This window comes from Scatophagus argus, chromosome 7, assembly GCF_020382885.2.
Source record: "Scatophagus argus isolate fScaArg1 chromosome 7, fScaArg1.pri, whole genome shotgun sequence".
Classification (NCBI taxonomy): Eukaryota; Metazoa; Chordata; class Actinopteri; family Scatophagidae; genus Scatophagus; species Scatophagus argus.
In genome coordinates this window covers 16,509,201-16,530,684 of record NC_058499.1, presented here as the reverse complement: position 1 = coordinate 16,530,684, position 21,484 = coordinate 16,509,201, and the positions used below count along the sequence as shown (strand labels likewise).

Genomic DNA, 21,484 nt, shown 5'->3' with positions numbered 1-21,484 from the left:
TCTGTTTGGATCATAGTATAATTGGACCAGCGACACTACAGTTGTGGGTGTGACACGACGCAACGCTGCCTCTGGAGGCATTGACATATTTGGATTGACACTGTGGATTGTTATATGAGGGTGAATTTGTAGATGTAGTTTACCAAACATGTTTTTGTGAGAAAAAAAAAAAACATATTAGAATGCAGTCTCCACTAAGCAGAAAAACTGGTCTTAGTCCAAGTTTAAAACAGCAAAAAAGAGAGAAACCAAACAAGAGAAAACCCAACTTTTAAAATGAAAACCGCAGAAAAGAGTTAAAACTTGCAAGGACAAAATAAAAAGCTCTCTGATCACATCAAGGCAACCACGCTGACTGCTGAAAGCTGATTTCACCAACATGACCAAAGGAATCCAAGGAAGGTCCCAAAAACCCCCCACTGGCAGATCAAATCTGAAGTATTTAGGCAACAACCTCACACAGAGAGAGTGTTTAATTCTCAACAGGATGGGCAACAGTGTTGGTCAGCACTCACAGGTGGGGGCATCAGCCCAAATCCTCCTGCATGTATCTGGATGGGAACAAACAATAGACCGCAAGCTTGTCCTCTCTACAGCCTAAAGCAGGATTAGTCACCATCCGCGCCGCAGATAACAAGCCAACTGTTTGGTTTCGAGACTTAGCATTAGCTATTTAATGGAATAAGGACACTGGGTCTCAAGGCTGAAAGTTAGAGTAAATTCCTCAAGGATGGAAGACAGAATATGAGCCAAGGCATTTAATATGCAGAACATATGCTTCTAATGCATCTCACCATAGTTCACTGTTTGTATTGTGATCAAAATTTTATACAAAAGAAGGCACGAGTTGATACAAGAAATGTTTTTATGAGCTCAGAAATTATTGAGACCAACTAGCATCGACTTTTCCTTTGTATGCAACATAAATGGCACACATTTATGTTGCATACAAAGGAAAAATTATATAATTAAATGGCAACACCATATGTTAATATGTTAACTGAAAAGTGCATTTTCATTCTTCTTCATGTAATGCTTGAAAACAGTGATAGCATGGCAACATCCCAAGGCATTTGTTACCTTGGAGTGTTTGTTATAAACAAGTTACTTTCGTTCTTCTGTGTTGGATCTGTTCTCTTGGACTCACATCAGACGCAGTACCGTTTTTGATCAACGTGCCTCTGTGTAGGAAAGTTTTCTAACCTCTTTTAGCTTTTGGCATTATCACAGACATTCAGGGAAAAACTGTGATTTCAGAGAACAGCCTTTATTCCTCCAGACTCCCCTTTTACCTAATCCAAGTGCGCACACAGAGACACACACATACTACACACAAAATTAAGCAGGTTGCACCAAATGGGTTTTGCCTGAATGAGTGGATGAGCGTTTCTGGTGTTTGCAGTGCCTGCAAAGTCTTCTGTTATCTGCACAGAAATGCAAACAATGTATGTTCAAGCACAACATCCTTAATAGAGTCATACAGAAGCTGTGCTTTCTTTGTGACATCTAATTGTTGCCAGCAGCTGTGCAGTCAGTGCTCAGTTCTTCACTTCCTTGATGAGACAGTGACCTCTTGCCCTATAAGCATTAAGTGCTTTGCAGCATTTGCAAAGTTCGGAAGAAAAGATCTTGATGGCAGTATGAATTAAGTATAAAATGTCAGTTAAAAGCAAGTTTACTTCTGGTTTCATTAAAAAAATCAGACATTTTTCTACTAGGATGTGGCCACCCGGCAATGAGAAGGGAAGGGCACAGACAGACACTCTTAAAAGCCTCAGCCTTGTTTAAGAGGCTACATTATTGATAGTGCATCAGTGGGCTGAAATAGTACCAGAGTGAGCAGAGTGAGACGGAGTGGGAAAGAGAATGAGAACACCTGCTTGAAGAGTCAAAGCAACATCAGAGAGAAACTGTGATTTTTGAACTAAAAAATGTATTTCACACAAAATAGAAAAGCGAAACGAGAAAGGTAATCCATACATACAGAAACTGTCTTAAAAGGTACAGAGTAATTTCAGAGTATATGGAAAGATTACCTGAAAAGTGTGATATCTGCAGTCTACATCTGTACTTTTAGACTGAAAACTGAATAAAGCTGCTTTTACGAAATCCCAAGCAGGCACACACAGGCAGAAGGTTGTAGCTTGACAAAGCGAAATGTAAAAAAAGTGAGTCAGTGGGGAATACAAACGAGCACTTCTCTCCTCTGAATGGAGATGCAGAAAGTGGTGACTGTTTATAATAAACAATTAATAGCTGTCTGTTTAAGAAATTACTCCCCTGCAGCTATGGTATTTCTCTGTTCTTACATGAAGATGCACACACAAACATGCACACGCGCAGCTCTTTGGCAACACACAACACAACTGATTGTTTCATTAGCCGCAGCCTCATTATTATGTATTCATTCAGCAGCCTCTCCTTTATCAAATAGGCCTTGCAATGACTGCCTTCTTCAGCTTTTTGGATCTTTGTAACGGTGACTGACCAAATTAGCCTCACTCGGTTGAACAAGCCCCTATTAATCACATACTGGTTTCTGAGTGATCTGGGATTGCAGATCACACCGAGTCTATAATCCTATAGCATGAGTTTATTTTGGTTGTTTACGTGTTCACCTGTGGTTCAATTAAAATGGAGATCGGAACATAAATGCATCAGAATGTGAGTTTGGTGGTAAGGTGATGTTCAGGCACAAAAAAAAAAATGTTGTTTTGTTGCAGTTTTCTTTTAAGTGTTTGGCTCGGGTTATAGAGAAGCAATTGTCCATCTAATCCTCTAAGACATGACAGATCCATTTTCAGCAGCATGCCGGCCTATTAGCATCACCTTGGGATTACCTTCAGAGAGAGGAGCTGATGGAGGGGTGGGGGTGAGGTGGAGAAAGGTGACTAAAACAAGAGTTAGACATGGGCACTGTGGACACTCAAATATAGACAAAAAGAGTCTTGTCTGACACACAGATATACAAAAACAGACACGACCAGAGAGATGCACACACCCAGCCAGACAAATATCTTCTTGCGGGTCGTGAATTACTCGTCAGTCTCGAGGAGGAAGCTTTTCCCATCAAACAAACACATCTATCCCATTAATTCTGATTCCCCACATTGGCCCGTCACCGGTGCAAAACTAAATGTCAACACTCCCCTGCGTCTCTTTCATCATGCAGCCAACTGTCGCAGAACACACCGGTAAACAGCACACACCCTTCATCTGCTGCTGTGCCGCGAGACCCCTTGCCGAGCAAATTGGCATTTCCGCAGAGCCAGCCAGATAGTGAGAAACGATCCAAACAGTGGCACAGAGGGAAGCTGCCTGTGGTGACCTCATATTACACTTCTGAGAATCGTGTTTTCCGCTGTGCTCCTAGCTCATGCTGAGCACTGGACTTGACAGGAGGAAAGCATCTGGAAATAAAGGAATGAAATTCTTTAAAAAAACAAAAAAAACACTGCTTAGATTAAGATGAACACAATTTATTAAGAAGCTAAGCTTTCTAGATGCCAAATGAGCCAATAAATGACACACAGAAACCCAAAATGTCATAGGGGGAGGAGTTGAGAGTACATTTAATTTCATAAAAATAAATGCTTAATAGATGGAAACTGAACTACTAATTCTTCTTAGTACATGCGACCTCATTATGCACCATGGAGAAGATGTACTGTAGCAGAGGGTACAATGAGAGGAGTGAGAAAGAGAGGGAAGAGAAATAGCACCCTTTTACTCAAAATGTGCCTGGGGAGAGAGAGGGAGGGGGAGGGAGAGAGAGAGATAGATATATAGATAGAGAGAGAGAGAGAGAGAGAGAGAATGATGGGAGAGGAGAAAGCCTGACAAAAAAAAGGTGCGGACTGCCTTTGTCTGTCTTCTGGTCTGTGTATTAGCAAGTAATGAGCTCCTAATTGTGTAGCCAGGCCATGGAGTCACCACAGGGGTTCAGAAGCAGAAAGAATGAACTATATCTGCCAAAAACACCCGGGCAAAGAGAGAAATAGAGGGAAAGAAAGAAAGAAAGAGAGAGCACAAGGTGAGTGGGAGAAGACATACAGGCATTTGAGATAGAGATGCTACAGTAAAGAGAAAGGATAATGGTGGGGGTGATGGGGGCATCACACGACAATGTTTATTTCAACTGAATGCAGATGAGGGAAAAGCGTGCCGCTGGTCTTTGCCTGTGCTCTCTGTCCCTACGTCTGTCCCCCTTGCTCTTTCTCTCTGTATAATATAATATCTACTCAGCTGAATGATAATGATTCAAAATGGTAATAAGTCAAATGGAAGACCACAGCTTAAAAGATAGAGGGTGTGTGAATAGTTCCCACCGTGGCAGTTGATGTTGTAAGTAAAGGTCATTCCAATAAGATCTCAGTCTCGTGCGCTATCTGTAAAAGGCCAACTTAGACATGGAAGCAACGTGACAGGAAAAGACATGAATGGTGATGGGAAAGGTCACAAGAGTACTAGGTTATCAATTTCATCCCAACTGGTAATTACAGTCGGGGTGACGAGTTCAGAGCGAAGGATATCTCACTCTTTCATACTCGCTGTTGTCTTTTCTTCTGTGTGATACAAAGTGGAATTTGAATTTTTGTTTTCCCAGTGCTTTTCATGTGTTTGACTGCAGGTGTGCATACAGTATTCGTTCATCTGAATCTATCTTGACACGATCGCAGTGTCGACGGCCCCTGTTGTGCCTCCTGGCTGCCACTGAATTCGTCTTTGCCGGTGAGCCTGATTCATCTGACTTCACTTCCCCTCTGAGAGATCGGCTGCATTACTCAGACCCGTAATTCTGTTATACTCACTCACACAGGAAGCCCAGGACTTCTGTGCTGTCATGGTAATGGATAAAAAGTACTCTCACCACTGCATTGGGAAAACAAAACTTCATACACTCACAGGGTTAATTTTGTGAACGTAAGCCATGTCCTCTCCGCATAATTTAAGTGCTCCTGCTGCTCCATAACACATGCGTACTCACGCTCAGAGCTGCAGCTCCTTGACACCTCCGCAGCACTACCCCAGGGTCAATATCACCATCTACTCTTGACATTCTTCCAGTTGCTATTGTTTCTGATGGCCTTTGCTCCACATCAAATGCAAAGAGCAGCACTTTAGCTGACCAGGTGACTGAGAGTGCATCAGTCTGGACCAGCGATTAGTGCCATCTAGCTCATTTCTCTTCACCGCAGCTGCACCAGCACCATCAGTGGTAATGGAATAAGGGTCGGTGGTGGGTGGAGGCAGACGAGGCCGGTCTGACAGAGACACACTGCTCAAAGTGCTCTGCACGACACTGGTGAAGACACTGAACCAAATGAAAACAAATGACCACCGCTGAAAGCAGCTCTCACTCTTTTCTCCTTTTTTTCCGGTGGTTTTATTTGCTTTCATGTCAGTTTGTGGTCAGTTAATTGGGTTTGGTTCAAGACTGTCGCTGGCACTGATCTGAGCAAATCTGAGAGAGGGTCAGTTACTGCACAGCACAGCACTGCATGGTCTTTTTGTTGTACCATATGAATATGCATGCATGTATGTATATGTGCAGACTTGATTTACAGTGTGTAGGTCTGTCCATGTCCGACTGTCCTTGGGTGACTGCACCTTCCCATTGCAAATCTGCACACTTCTGTGTATCAGCATTTATGTGTGTGTGTTTACACTTGTCCGCTGTGTCCGTAATTTTTGAGTGTCTACGTGTATGTGTGTGTGCATGTGTTTGTGCAGTGAAGAATGTGTGACTGGCTGCAGAGGTCAGTCAAGGAGGAATCTCTCATAATCCATCATAATCAGCTGCTGTGCAGTTTCTTAAGGACAGATGAGCCCCTGACCCATGGCAGACATGGTGGAGATGAGAATCACATGAGGGTGAAATGCGATGTTTACCACTTTGACTGGTTACCGTGTAAGACATTTTCAACTTTGTCGGTGGCTGTGTAGACAATGCAAGCAGGTCAAGAAATCGACAGAAGTTTGCGGTTACTGAGAGAGAATGGCATTTGGGCACATTTTTTTCCAGTAAGTGCATATTTAGGATTTTGGAAATGTTGCTGGCAGATTTAGCTGCATCAGAAAGACCACGTCTGGTGTTGAGCTGATGGACATCTCATCTTCTGAGCATTAACACTGAGCAAACACTGCATGTGTGCATTCAATGTTTGCTTATGTGCATTTTGTTTTAGTATTTCATATAACACCCAAAGGAAAGAAGATAAATAACTTTGCTCAATATTATCATTATTTACTTTTACAAAGAAATTCACACCTGTAACAATAGTTTGTCCGGATTTGGAGGAAGATGATGTTTTTCCTAGTTCCTAGTGGCAGTGCTTACCCTCATAAACATCTAATATCTTCACAAAGTATTCTACATTAATGGAAGAAAAACTAGTGAAGAACCAATAAGATTATACGTTCCATCAAAAATACATGTGTAAATACATATAACACATACTGCTTTTGATCAGTGGCACTGTCAGGACATCAAAAGCCTTTGAATGCCATTACACAAGTCTCCAGAGTGCACTGACTTTTGAAGTGCACTAATATAACACTCCATCCCAGTCTTAAGAAATCCAACAATCCTTCAGTAAGTATCTGGAGTCATTAAGCATGGGACAGCAAGGCTGACATATCATCCTGAGCATAAAAGAAATTAGTCAAATCTTACGGCTGCAGCTTCTCATTAGAGCAGGCTGCCCAGAGACAGACTCAATTACCATCTCTAACACGGTGGGCCTCAGCAAGACGAATGCTTCTGGCCCAATAATGACCCTCACCCACAAGCCACAACAAACCCACCTCCACTTTCATTTACTCTCGCATGCCTCTCTTCCTACTCTGTCCATTTCAAAATATCAGAGGGTAAATATGGCTTTCTGCTTTTCAGTCCCGTGGAGCAGGAGCCCCTTTCGTCTTTGGTAATCATTGAACAAGTGAAAAGAATTCATTTCGTGGGCTAGTGCTGGGGGCTGCTGCCAAGCTATGGTTGACAGAGAAGTAGCATTAAGGTAATTAACATGGGCTTTGCATTTGATTTTGGCTTGCAAGACTGCCTCTGTAAACAGCAGGAAGGATCAGGTGATTAGTTTCTGTGAAGATGAGCGCCTCGCCTCCCCTGGTCCTCGTCCAAGAGAGGATTACCCTTTATACAAATTGTGCATGTACACACTGCATCTTATACATACATAAACACACACATGTACAATTATTTAAATGCCTGAAAAAGCGAGGGTAGGGATTCGAAGAGCATGCAAAGTTTGTATCAAGGGTCCAGCAGCTCAAGGGGTTAAGTCATGTTTGTGACATGACAGAGGTGAACTGCGCACATTAACTCCCAGCTTCTGCATCACTTCACCTGTTCTCCCTCAGACAGACAGGGAAATTATCCCTGCCTGCCTTGACCCTTTTTATCATCCATTTAACACACAGAGTAATTCTTTGGATTCGGCTCCATTTAATGAGCAGGTTTTCGGGTATGTAATAATGGGAAATTCAATATCAATATCATGGGGTCTTGAGTCAAAGCTCTGAAATTAATTGTGACAAATAGGCAATTATTTCAAGTCAGCTGAATTGAGATTGATCTTATTTGCTCATTTATGCACTCGCTTGGAGGAGTAGCCTGGAGTACATAATGGTTTTTAAGTCCCTAGATTGGAATTTCACCTGAGAGGCTGCTAAATCAAACGAGTGTCTGCGTGAGTGAGCACGTAATAATTGTTGAATAGAAGTCCATTGGCAACGTCAACTCAATGTCAACGTGCGAAGGCAGGAGTTCATCACGTCTCTCACGTATGTGGGGAATATCAGAGAAAGTGAGCTTCTGGCTGTCTTCTTTTCTCGCTCCATCTTGCGTGGCCAAATGCTTGGGATCTCAGAACTCAAAAAAAAGGTAACTGAAATAAGACGCACGGAAAATCTCTGTGGCACAAATACAGCATGCAATCTTCACACTTAAAATGTGCAAAAGAACCTGTCAGATTAATGTTAATGCAGCTACACTACTTTTAAATGGGCAGAGAAAATTCAGTGCGGAGCTTCACACTTTACGGCTTCACTCTGGCTTTACTGTAATTGTGAGTTTCACTCCAGCAAATGGCTTGTTTCATGAGCCAGCATTTCTTGCGTGTGACTCTTGGATTTAAAGTTTGCCCGCGGCCTATTAAGCAATCCTGAATCACTATGTCGTTCAATAGACGAAGAAAAATCTCTGTAATTCTAAAGATTCCAAGATTCTTCTAATGCTGCAGAAAAATACAATAGCAGCGGCTTTCACATACAATTTGGTGACAACCTGCACATTTATCACACAGGACATTGAAAGCTCACGTATTCACACTTGGTATGCAAAAGAGAAACAATGAAAACAAATGCCTGTGTGACTGCAATCAAAAAAGCTGTGTCTACTCAAAATAGCCGCTTCACTTATGATTAGATGTTTGGAAAATTGCATCTAATTACAAAGCTGGTGGATAGAGTTGGGCAGCTTGATGGAATGATGAAACTGCCACATTGCAATTACAAAACAATTATGCAGGTAGGCTAAAGGTATGCCCACACGAACGCTTAGAGCAGCATAATCATCACCACAGGTATTTGGCAGCTGATGTGTCCCAGTGCAGACAGAAAAGCGTCGGGAGATAATGAAAATAGACATACTGAAAAGTACATATCAAAATGTATATGTACAATATTAGAGGCACTTCTCCTTAGACCAGCATCTCCTCTTAAACTACCACTTGGTTGTCTCCCTTAATCTACACTTTATCCCGTGTGGTTCATATAGACTGAAAATGGATGAGAGATCATTTATTTTGCTTGAATTCACCTCATCATCTAATGACAAAATGAGTGATCTTAAGTGATTCTTCAAATTCTCTTAGAAGAATAGAAAAAGAGTAGAGAATCCTCTGAATTCTCCTTGAGTAGACAATTCTGATACCGATTTTGAAGAAAGAAGATCCAAATATATAAAATCACACTCATGTTTTTCCACCAGGGTCGACAAACAAACAGCGGATCAACTGCCGTGAGATTATCTGTGTTTCTCTCCGGGATTTTGTTGACCTTTAAGGTAGAGTTTGTTTGGATTGACAGAGGAATTTCAGTCCAAAATAGCCTGACAACGGCTGCCGCGGTGGCAGCGAGACACGGTACAGCAAACGACTGCTGATCACAGGGGACAGCGGGGGAGCCAGCTGTCAGCCTGCCAGGGTTCGTTCCCTGTCTGACAGCAGGCAGAGCAGCGCAGGGGGACACGTGCAGCGGGTCACTCTCGTCTCAGGGGGGGCGCCATGGATGAAGATAAAAGTGGAGAAACCAAGGTGACTGGCCAGGGCAAAAATGAGCCAAAGTGCTGTGCAAGCTCCTAACAAAACGATCCATCACTCTGGAGCTGTGTCCAAATGCAAGGTTTGGATCATCCAAAGGCTGTGGACTGAAAACTTCCAAGACAGATCAACAACTTCAAGGTCAAACATTTCAAAACACAAAACTGTGGACAAGACTCAACAACAGACTGACAGCAATCCAGCCTACGGCTGACTGCTCGGCCCCGGTGAGACCAAACAGCTGCAGAATCTGCTTTTAATTTAAATATTCAACATTGGTCTGACATCATCAGCAAGCAAGACTGTGTGTGTGATCACAGTCCACGGTGGCAGTCTTGCACTAGGACCTCCATCACCAACTTCTTCAACTAAAAACACAACAACATAAGAAGCAGTCAAGTGTTAAATTACCATTACCATTTTCCAGGCAGAATCTGAGTATATTCAAAAGCTTGACTGCTAACATTACACAAGCAAAAGCTTTTGTCCATGGTGATAGAAGAGTATGCTGGTAGCTGAACATCCTGTGTACCTGTCAGGACTCATTAATTAAACTTATTAAACAAAATGGTTGTGGAAATTGACAATCACATTCATCACAGTCTTTCTGTGGATCTGACTTGGGACATGTACAAAGTTTGCTGTTATTTCAATTTTATTTCGTTTCTGTTGTACTGTATTTGACAACACATCAAATCAAAAGAAAATTAACTTCCAACTATTTTGAGCAAAGATGTCGATCATTTGCTGGTTCCATCTCCACAAATGTAAGCATTCGTTGCTTTTCTTCAGATTCAGGACTGCTTTTTTGTACAAAAGAAGAAATATGAAGACACCATTTTGGGCTATGGGAAATTGTGCTGGGCATTTTTCAGGTTTTTGATGGCCTAAAAACTTATCAATTATGAAACTGTGAAAATAATTATTGATTGATAATGAAAATAATCATTAGTGGCGGCCCTATTGCTGTTACATCCTACTGCTTATACATCTGCCTATGTGTGGGCAGATCAGTTATGCAGTCTATAACCTTGGTGCACAAATCAAAAGACTTTCCAGACTCTCAAAGCCTTTATCATTACATCTAAATTGTTTGCATAAATCCAATGGTAAATAATAAAATCTGCACAATTAATTTCTACCCACAACAACCACTGTATATTATAATTTTGTTTATTTTACCAGCTGTTTGTTAACTTTTTTTAGTTCTGATTATTATTCTAGTTATGCTATGCAGGTTTTTTGCTTTGTTTGTTTGTTTGTTTGTAGAGTCATACAAAAGCAGGCCCTATCAATCATCACTTATGACCCACTACAAATGTGTGGTGGTGTCTGCACTTGCAAAGACCCTGCACTCTGACATTAGATGACATATGGTGTAATGTTACCATAACAGCAGCGGTACAGAAATAATTTTTAACATCATGGGGAAGAATGATGAAGAAACATTTTCAAAAAATGGAGTGTGGTGACACTGGAAAAGCAACATATTGTAAAATGTTCTGAGTTGTGCCTTCTTTTAGGTGGTTGAAATGTGTTTTGCTGATGCTCCACAGCACCACATTTACTTTTTAGCTTCCTACAACATTACTTCTGCTGCTTCTCCAAAGTAATCTGGGTGCATGCTGACACAGCATGAAAAATTACCTTTCTCTTTTATTTGTCCAACTTCTTCTATTTATCTAGAACTATTGTTTTGTTGGCTTGTGTGTGTGTGTGTGTGTATCTCACTCTGTGAGTAGGTCAAGTCCTGAAGCCCTGCCCTCCCTGTTGTACAAAGGCTGTTTGCTTAAAAAGTTTATTAATATGTGAAAGTGGAAAAGTGTTAAGTATCCATAGTGCAACAAATCTGACACATCCATGGGTCTCCAGCAGTACACCTGCAAAGTGGGAAGCAGACTGGATAAACAGTTCACAAGACATTTCGTGGACATAGTGACAGACAGACAGCTTCCTTCCTTGATAGTTAATTGTGAAAATGTGTGTATATGTGATCTGCAGGTTTTGCAGACTGTAGCAGTCTTAAAACTGGACATTCAGTGCAACACATCTCAAGTTACCCTTTGGGTCTGACATTGTAAACAGTTAAAATCGATGCAGAGAACAAACTGTCGTCATTTTTATCTCCACTGGGAATAACTATAGATAGTCAATGTACAGGGTAAAAGTACTTTGTAAACACTACATGTGGTGAAAGGCAAGAGTGCCATATATTCATAAGCAGACAAAACTGAATGGCTAAAATTCTCAAAATAACGCCCTTCTTTAAAAAAGCAGATTAAACTGAGGTGTGATCTTGAAGTTCAAGGACAAGGTGGATCAATATAAGGCAGCCACCAGGGATTAACAAAGCTTCTGCATCACTGCATGACAAATTAGTTCAGATCAATTCAAAATCGATATGTAATGAGCTGTCTTCTAACTTTTTCCAGTACATTTTACTCCCTTCGGTTTCTGTTTGTTTCCTTCCATCCACATATCCCCGGGCTCATGAACATTTAGCATCATGACTTATGGATCAGAGATGCTCAAGAGAATGGACACACTGCCTTCGTCTCTCACAAATACAGATACAACTTTATTTACACCTGATGGTCAAAGATACCACAACACAAACATGAGGTTTACTAGCCAAAAGCATGAAACATGCATAATGTATAGTTAAATGACGAAAATGATGACACAGAATCCACACAATGAGTGCTTACAGTAGTTTAAGCTGCACTGTTACCGAAGTCTGAAACGTGACTCCAGTCATGTGGCTTTATTTAACAACTCTGCAAACTAAAGCCGCACTGGCCCTCCTTTTAATCCCTAGACCTCTCTCCGTGGCTATGGCTGAAAACATATCAACCATGTTAGCCTCCCTCTTTCTCTTTTTCTTTCTCTCTCTTTCTCTTGCCAGTTCCAAAGACACGGAGAGATAGACATGGACACATAACAGTTTGTTGGGCCAACTGGCCTGTCTCAAGGAAGCCACAGTGCAGAAATACAAAGCACAATAAGCAGCAGACAATGAGATTCTGTCTGCCTGTTCAGTGGGAGAAATGACCTGAATAGTCTTCCTTTGGTTATGGATAAAACTATTGGACCACCAGGACTGTGTGTGACCTGGTAACAGTAAAAATACTGAGCCATTTAGAACAAATAGGGACCATAGATTGGTCTCTTTACTGAAAAACAAAGTAACTTGTTCTGTACAGTTGTGTTTGGTGAGTTAACCTCTCAACTTTTCCGCTCTGTGAGCATAACAGCAACGTTCAAAGCATCAAGATTCCTTACAAAATTCTTCACTGAAGCAAGACATGGGGTTTCAGAGATCTAAGAGCTTACTTAATCAGGATGAATGGGAGTCCTAAGAGGATGTGCATATAAATGTATAAGTAATTTTAAGGCCTTCACACATGAAAACATGCTCAAACAAATTCCTGTGTTTAATAAGTGAAAAAGGTCCCATTGTCACTCTGTGTATTCACGCAAGCACAAATAGATGAACGAAAACGTGGATTGTGAATGTTTGTGCAGTATCTGACATCAGTGCTTAGAAATTGGGGACTGTGGGGAGCAAGGATATAAAATATATTAGTTTTAGTTCAAAAAACGGTTTCAAAAAATGACCTTAGTGTCTGATCATCACACAACTTCATTACTTGATTTGATTCAGACAGCCTTGGGTGCTAGAACAACGTAATCAAACATTTATAGAGTTGGCATGGATATCACAGCACTGATCCTTAACAAGCAATAATCATCGTTGGGTGTAGGGGGAAATAACTGATGCAAAGCTAATTCATCTTTCCAACAATGTACCTCAATTTATTTGTATCAATACTCCCCCGGTGCACGGCCGAGCAGACCAGCTGAACAGCTTCAATATATTTTCAGACTGCTATAGCAGACAGCACCATAAACTTGACTTGTTTGTAATGGTGCAACATTCCATTGTCTGTGTGGAGTGTGTGGCTATATGTCGTATTACATTATAGCACTGATGTATCTCATCTAGCTTTCAGGGTGAGTGCAACGCTGCAAGGTTGCTTGGCCAGTCCACTGTAAAGTCTGTTAGCATTCAGTGAGAAAGCACAAAGATATAACTAGGTGGGAGATTTACTGAAATTAAAAATTGGTAATTTACTGTGGCTTTGTCAATTATGCAGATATTTGTGGCAAATTCCCAAAACTCAATACAGTTTTCTTAGTCTTGAAATTGACTTGGGTCACTGGACACGACACTGTATACCTTATGGCTCCTTGAGTGTGTAGAACAGGAGCTACAGAATAACTTCATCTCAGTATATGATATTATAGCCACAAATGATTAGCACGACTCACTTTATATCAAAGTTGCACCACAATTTTCTTGTCCAGGCCGAGAACACCGAAAGCTGGCTGATTCCTGGTCCCTGGCCGGTCAATCACTGCATCTCTACTTTATATTCAATTAAGAGGTTTTATAATCCAAATTGTGAACTGCAGTCATTGTGGACACTGTTCTGTAGGCCTGCCAGGATACCTTCTTTTATTGGACGATATACTGTTTCACAAATAATTGCAATAAACGATATTATTGTCAATGTTGGTGACATTTTTATGTAAACAAACGAGGATATCAGCATAACCACATTCAGCAAAAATTACTGACGTTGAGTCCTGTTGCAGGCCTTCTGTTCTGGCAGTGTATTAAAATAAATAAATCTCTTTTTGAATGTTGACAGCAAGCAACACAATGTTACTGAGTGGTGATTCTGTATGACACTTTGTGGCATCTGTTGACCATTCAGAGAAGTAGTTATTGCATGGTGAATTTAACTCCACTCACATTATCATCTGCATGTTTGGAGATCTGTAGCATTCATAGCTGCAATTTTGCGCAGCTGACAAAATATGTCGATTTTTTTGGTGCACATTTAGAAAAACCCTGAAGCTCATTTACCATGAAGGTTCTCCTCCATCCATACATATTTTATTTGCCTTATTATTTTGTACAGACTCGGGGTGGGAAATTCTTCCAATGTAATTTTCTGCTGAGATATCTTCAAATGCCATTATTGTGATTATCATTTTAATAGGTATTGCCCAGCAAAAGCAAGAATGGATTTTGAATTGTATCAGACCTTTATTAATGTCTGGGCTAAATGTCAAATTAAATACAAGGTTTTGTGACAAAACACCCAATTTAAACTTAATGTTATTAGTTTGTTTATAAGCACAAAAATTAACCAACGTCAGTGTCCTGTCAGGACACACACACACACACACGCACAGTCTAGCTGACATTATTATTACCCTGGTCAGGCTGTGGACTAATATGAGGCTCAAACACCATTTGTTTATTGAAAGCTGACAACACATGAGCAGTGCTGAAGAAAACAAACTACAGTAATATTCTGGGAGAAAATTTCTGACATCAATCATGTGTACATTCTCCTTTGCTCCAATAGAGAAAACAAGGGTGGGGTTTGGCAGCTCTCTGTTCCACAACTAATGTCTTATTTACATTTCACTCTTCGCTCTGTCACTGACAAAGACATATTTATATGCACATACAAATACACACTAACTAGGTGCATTTTCTGTGTTCAGCAACAAGTGTTAAATTTAAACAATGACATAAATTTCAGACGTCTTGTGTTTCAGAAGTCAAGGATATCCTAAAACTCTAGCAACAAAAAAGAGAAAGACAAAAAAAGACCTGACTTGCAATTTCTACTCCAGATCGTCCCAAAGGTGTTGGATGGGGTTGAGATCAGAGCTCTGTGTGGGCCAGTCAACTTCTTTCACGCCAAACTCATCCAACCATGTCTCTCTGGAATAGAAAAGGGGCTTCCCCAGACTGTTGCCACAAGGTCGGAAGCATAGCATTGTCCAAAATGTCTTGGTATGCTGAAGCATTAACATTTGCCTTCACTGGAAGTAAGGAACCAAGACCAAGACCTGAAAAACAGCCCGATACCACACCTAGATTCAATAATAAAGAGGTGTGCCTCAGTACTTTTGTCCATATAGTGTATATTGACTGATCACAGCAGGGAAAATGCAGGTGTTATGAATATTAACACTGGCTCTGTCTATTCAAGTGTCCCAGTAAGCCATTAACAAGCAACAGAGAGACAGCACAAACAATACTGGGATCCTGAAACCAAAGCATGCTAAACCAGATTCAGTTATCATTAACTGTATTGTTTAAACCCATGCTTTTCCTACTATCAAAATATTTGCCATGAACAAGACCTACAGTACCACAAGCATCTTATGACTTTTTTTTCTTTTATTTTTTTTTAGCAACACCCATTGGATGCACCTGCTATAACAGTAAAGCACATTAGGATGCATTCAGTTAAATTCAATTTACTGTATGAAAGGCTTAGCTCGTCATGAAGACATGAAACTGGTATCTCTAAATGCACATTGAATTAAAAGGTCCTATAAAAGAAAATAAAAGCATCTTTAACACGTTAGCTTCAAGACGTGTTATCCAATTGATAAACTAACTGAAAGGTAGTTATTTTAAGATTGAAAAATGAACCCCTCTCTGCGTTACTTACATAAATAGTCCTCTGGATTATCAACATACTTCGAAGCTATGTTTACCGCAGACATTAATGTTGTTACTCACTCCGGGACATCACTGACATGGTTAGTTTTTCAGGACACTGTGATAGCAGGTGGACATACTGTATGTCACTGATTGGTATACCAGCTCTAAACTACAGCTGCATACACAGTAAAGTGAGGTGCCAGCCGGCTGTCCTGTAGCCTACAACTGTACAAGTGTCCTCCACCGGGCCCCAGCTGCCATGGCGGGGCTGCAGAACAGATTGACTTGTCAACACCGTCCTGTCAACAACCTCTCGGTCATAACTTAACTTGGAGGAGACTATAAAACCCTCTCAGTAAAACACACGGCAGATGGATATGGCATGGAGTGTGTCTGTATCAAAAATATTCTCGCTCAGAAATGAAGGGGACAAGCGCACAGTGCAATGCATCCGACATGGACGAAAAACTCGAGAAACTGCTACCCTGCCTGATACAACTTCGAATTTACGGGCCACAAACACCAGTCGATGGAAAAGAAAAGTCGGATAGGTTCTTTTCCAAACAGGCTGCTGCTCCAGTAAGTTTAAATTTGTCGAAAGGGGGGGAAAAAAATCTCCGAGCAGCTTAGTCGTAACCACACAACGAACACTTCAAAAGATTTTACATGCCCCCCCTTCCCCTCCCCTCACCTCCTCTAACCCACCAGTACACTGAAGCGTGTCGGCGCCGTGACAATAACATTAGTTTCCGTGTGCTTTTAACAACTTACCTACAGTCCTTGAGCCTGACCCAGAACCAAGCAGAAGGTACCAGATCCACATCATACGGGCTCCGTTTCCCCCGGGCTGCTCTTACTGTCCTGCCCCGCCGCGGGGCCAAAAACTGGGGGCAAAGAAGAAAAACTTCTCCGCTACAGATACCGCACTTTTGTCTAATTGTAACTTTAAACCCTCACTTTTTTTCTTCAGACAAAACGAGGAGTACTTCTATCGTCAGAGGGCTGGGTTCGCCTTGGGAATCCGGGTTAGGGAGTACAGGCTGGAGCTGGAAGGGGCTTCGGGGTGGCGGTCGCTCGTGTGTTGGTGCTGAGAGAGGCGGAGTCGGAGGCAGAGAGCCGGAGAGCAGAGGTCGGGCTGTCCGGGACAGTGGTTCCCAAACTACGGGCGAGGGACCGCTAACGGTCCTCGCTAACTGATCCAGGAGCTGCTGGATGGCACCGTTACTCGGGTCACAGCAAAGTTAGCTAACAGCTGTCATCTCACCTGACTACATGTAGATAAGCCGTGCTACTCAGCACAAACAGGCACAAAGAGCAATGAAATGAGGGGACAGTTAGCTCAGACACAACTTCAGTCTAGGCTCAAAGCTACTGGCTTTTTTGCACATGGGAGAGATATGACAGAGGCTTGATAAAGGAGCATTTCCACATTCATTTTACCAGAGCTACCAAGTGAAACTTTTGCAGGGGATTATTGTTTTAAAAGCTAAAACACTCTGATGTAAGAAGTGAGATATAGATCTGAATAGACAAAGGACGACAGCAGTAACAAAATGCATAATATGAGATTACGAGGAGGATATATTATGAAACCAACTAGTTATAAAGCATGCCTACAAAAAAAAAATATATCACTAAAAAGTTGGCACAGTAAATATTATGCAAACCTACACTGTACAGCAGTCCATCTCAGTGGTCTTCAAAGTGGGGTCTAGGAATTCCCAGGGGTACTTGGGGGTACCCAGTAAAACTGTGCATAATTTCTTTTCACTCTAAATCCATTCATAAGTAACACAATTACAGAATTTATGACCTTTCGGTCATGGGTTTCAGACACTTTCTGTAACAAAACATCTGGAAAACAAATTCACATCAGATGAGGAGGGCCCTTGGACACAGTCTTATCAAATAGGGATACATGGTCTAATTTGTGTCAGTTTAGGGGTCTTTGACTTAAAATAGCTTGAGAACCATTGGCCTAGATGATTCTTCATTCATATCTTATTAAGGGGCAGTATATAATGCCCTACATGTTACAGACAAATGCCTTCAGCTGATATGTCACATTAGTCATGTTGATTAAAGTGATGTGTCTCTCACGCTGTCATGATTGTTGGCAGCCTTGAGCGTACACAATGTCATCTGACATAACAAGAACAGAGATGGAGGCCAGCAAAGATGGAGGTGTTCAGAGGTGTAGCAGTGAGGCAGTAGGCATGAGTAAATACATCAATACAAACAGAAGTACAAAAGACAAGTCAGAGCCAGGCGCAGAGATTTGGGTTCCCTCAGTTTAGCCTCCCAGGAAATTCTTGTAAATCTTCAGTCATCAGCTTCAATCTGGAGTTTTACACTTGGGGCTGTGTGTGCTATTCGGATATGTAAATGGATGAACCACTAAATCCACTTAGACAATGTAAGGACAGCCCTGGGTAGGGTCTGCTGGCAATGCTGTGAGCTGAGACTGAATTTAGTGGCTTAAAAGAGCACCGCCTGCACCAGACACCCACATTTTTAAACTATTTAAGTTGCTGGGCCGTTTGATCTTTTAGAGAAAATTATTTAGCCTGTTGGAGGACCACTAAAAGCCTATTTTTGTTTCTGTTTCGTACCAGTAATTTCATATTATCATCATTACATTTTAATTAAATATATCATTTTTGTATTTTAGCCATATGATAAGCCATAATAAGGCTTGCCATCTGTTTGTCAAACTCTACCCACAGACGGGTCACCAGAATGTGGCCTGTTATTGCTCACTTGCTGAGTTGCTGAGGAATGTAAATATTTTAAAACTGTAAAAAAAAAAAAAAAGTTAAGGAGGCGACAGATGAGAAAAGATAAAAATATTTGGAGCAATGGAGCAATCTTTTAACAGATGGTTTACCTTGATTAAAGCTAAAAGAGGCAGATAGTTGTAGTAAAAAGGACAGAGATCCACAGAAAGAGATATTTCCTTTTTAGCTGTATTTGTGATGCTCATGTACAAACTCAGTTCTAGTAACGTCGACACTGTGAGGACTTAAATATTTAAAAAGCCACATAGCATCAGCACTGGTACAGGGCTGAAAGTAAGGAAGAAAGTATCCTTGTGCTTAGTATTGATATTTTCATGCCAATTTAAGTTGAACTGAATTAGACACAAACAGAGAGAGGGAAGGAAGGACAGGAGAGGCCTCACCTAACAAACCTCTCCTGTTTATCATAGAAGAGCAGCTGTGTGCAGACAGACAGCCTCGCTTCAAACAAACCCCTCCTTTAGATAGCACGCTAACCTGGAGGCATGCGTTTGGGATGAGTCCCAGTATCTCCTCTGGCTCACTTTATATTCACCCACACACACTGCCTTATCAAGCCAAAGCCTTGTGCAGACTCAAACTCCAGGGAAGGGTCTTGGCATGTCGGTCGGATCTGTAAAAAACTGTCAAAGATTATGGCTTGATAGCTTCTGCAGGGGTCTGCTGTCCCTATATCTCCCCCGCTGTTGCCTGCAGGGCCATATGTATTTCAGTCTGTTGTGATGAGTCCTGATGCTAGATGGGTGTGTGTAACCGCTCTTGAAAAGTCTACAGTTGGCAGATATGAATATTTTAATGATTTCCACAGCTAACAAAAGCAGACACAAGTCTCCTCAAGAGCAACCCTGAATACAATCAACACTAATAAAAACTAAATACTTGTTGAGGAGGAAGACGATTTGTCAGTCAGTGTTTAATGGATTTTATTCAGCTCCCCTGGAGTTATCATTAACGTTAATGCTCAGCTGTTTCACAAATTATACAGCCTGATCCATGAACCAGAACGGTATAATCTATTTTGGGGGGGGCTCTGCTCTTGAGGACTGCAAGCTAAAAGCAGAAATGGGTTCAGCTACATTACTGATTGACACATAGTGTTTCAGTCATGCCCATCAATTAGTTTAGCCTATCTATAAACAGCTCAGACCTAATTAGCCGCTGGCCAACAAATGGACTCATTAGGGGACATTAAACTCTAATATGAAGGTTGTTATTGACTTAATCGTAGGAGAAACCCAATTAGTGGCCAAATTTGGAAAATGACTCTGAGGTAGTGGGACGATCTGATTGGCAGAGAAGGGGGAACTTGGCAACCTGGGATGACTTTGCCTGTGGGTGAGTGGTGGCACTGAGAGAAAGAAAGAGACAGAGATTCAGTCATAGATGTAGAGAGAGGTAAGGGAACATATAATGGGAGCAACACAAAGGGAGTCTATGTGAGTGTGTGTTTGTGTGGAGAGAGTGGTAACAACACTTACAAAGTACTGGGGATAGAGAATGAGTAAGAGAGCCGACGGCAAGAAAAGTATCAGGGGGTGGTTGAGGAAAGTGAGAGAGGAAAAAGGTGAAAAAGATGATGTGAGAATAAAGTAGAAAAAAATGAGGGACATATTGTAACAGAAAGATGTATGTGATGCATTTGCACAAAACTGCTCTGAGTACTTAGGTATTACCATATATTACATAGTATTAGTTGTAGGGTATTAGGAAAAGTACTTTTACTGTGACTTTGCCAACAGGAGTAGCCGTCTGTGACAGCTATGCTAATGTATCACTTCATCTAATGAGAGCGTGAAATGAGGGCAACAGAGCAATGATACAAGTCATGAGAGCTTCAGGATGGCATGTCCTTGTCATGTCAGACGACCCTTGCAGGTAGCTGTGATTTGCCGAGGCCCCCGACAGGCTGACGATGGCAGTTCCACTCTCTGGTGTGAGTCTCTTGACATTCATCTTGTAGTTAATAACCAGCGTGCTGATGTGAAGGTCATCGTTGTTTGTGAGTGAGCGTGTGAGTCAGATAGCAACAGATAGAGGAAAACAGGAGAAAGGACACATCAAGGGACAATGAGATAATGATTTTCAGCAGATGTTTATGCTGGCCCACTGAGAAGTTGACTTTAGTGGTGAGTATTCAGAGTGACACACACACCTTTGATCAACACGGCACATTCACGTGCATCATATGAAAACACATACATAAACACGCATAGCTATACATCAGTTCTGAACTACTAACTAGTACTACTGCACTTGAAGAAGTTTGCCCACACTAGTGTTCAGCCAGAGTCTCCTTCATGCTCCTCCAAGTGCATTAATTGAATAATCATTCTATTATGTGATCAATTCCTTGTTCCACTGACATTAGTTGGCAAAGCTGATATCTAGTCTGGTGGTGCTGCAGGGACATCAGATAGGCATCAACAATTGAATCAGCGTGTGTATGTGTGTGTGTGTGTGTGTGTGTGTGTGGGTCTGTGACTGTCAATCTATAAGGCCCACGCTGAGAATCAAATGTGGAACAGATATCGATTTGGGATTTCAGAGGCAGGGGAAAATAACATTTGTGTGAGAATCCTTTCTTAATTAAGCAAGATAACAGATGTACAGATTGGAATGGGTTATGTAGCAAATTGCCAAAAACAAGGAGGATAATAAATATATATGGTATGTCATTAGCGTAATGTTATTATAATGGTAAAAATACAGACAGGCAGCAAATAGCGTTTGGCTTTTGCTGCTGTGTGTGTTAATGACAAATGTTCATTAAAACCCACTCATAGTAGTAATGGACCCTCAATATAAAAGCT

At 41.4% G+C, this 21,484-nt stretch overlaps 1 protein-coding gene across 1 annotated transcript in view; it reads right to left on the bottom strand.

The window, feature by feature from the left end:
* The window catches only part of ldlrad3 (low density lipoprotein receptor class A domain containing 3), a 69,516-nt gene extending 52,309 nt beyond the window's left edge, over positions 1–17,207 (bottom strand). The window contains exon 1 of the mRNA XM_046393716.1: positions 16,648–17,207. Coding sequence (XP_046249672.1) covers positions 16,648–16,702 — 55 coding nt within the window. The 5' untranslated portion in view covers positions 16,703–17,207. The remainder of the gene's footprint in view (positions 1–16,647) is intronic.
* Between the last annotated feature and the right edge of the window lie 4,277 nt (positions 17,208–21,484).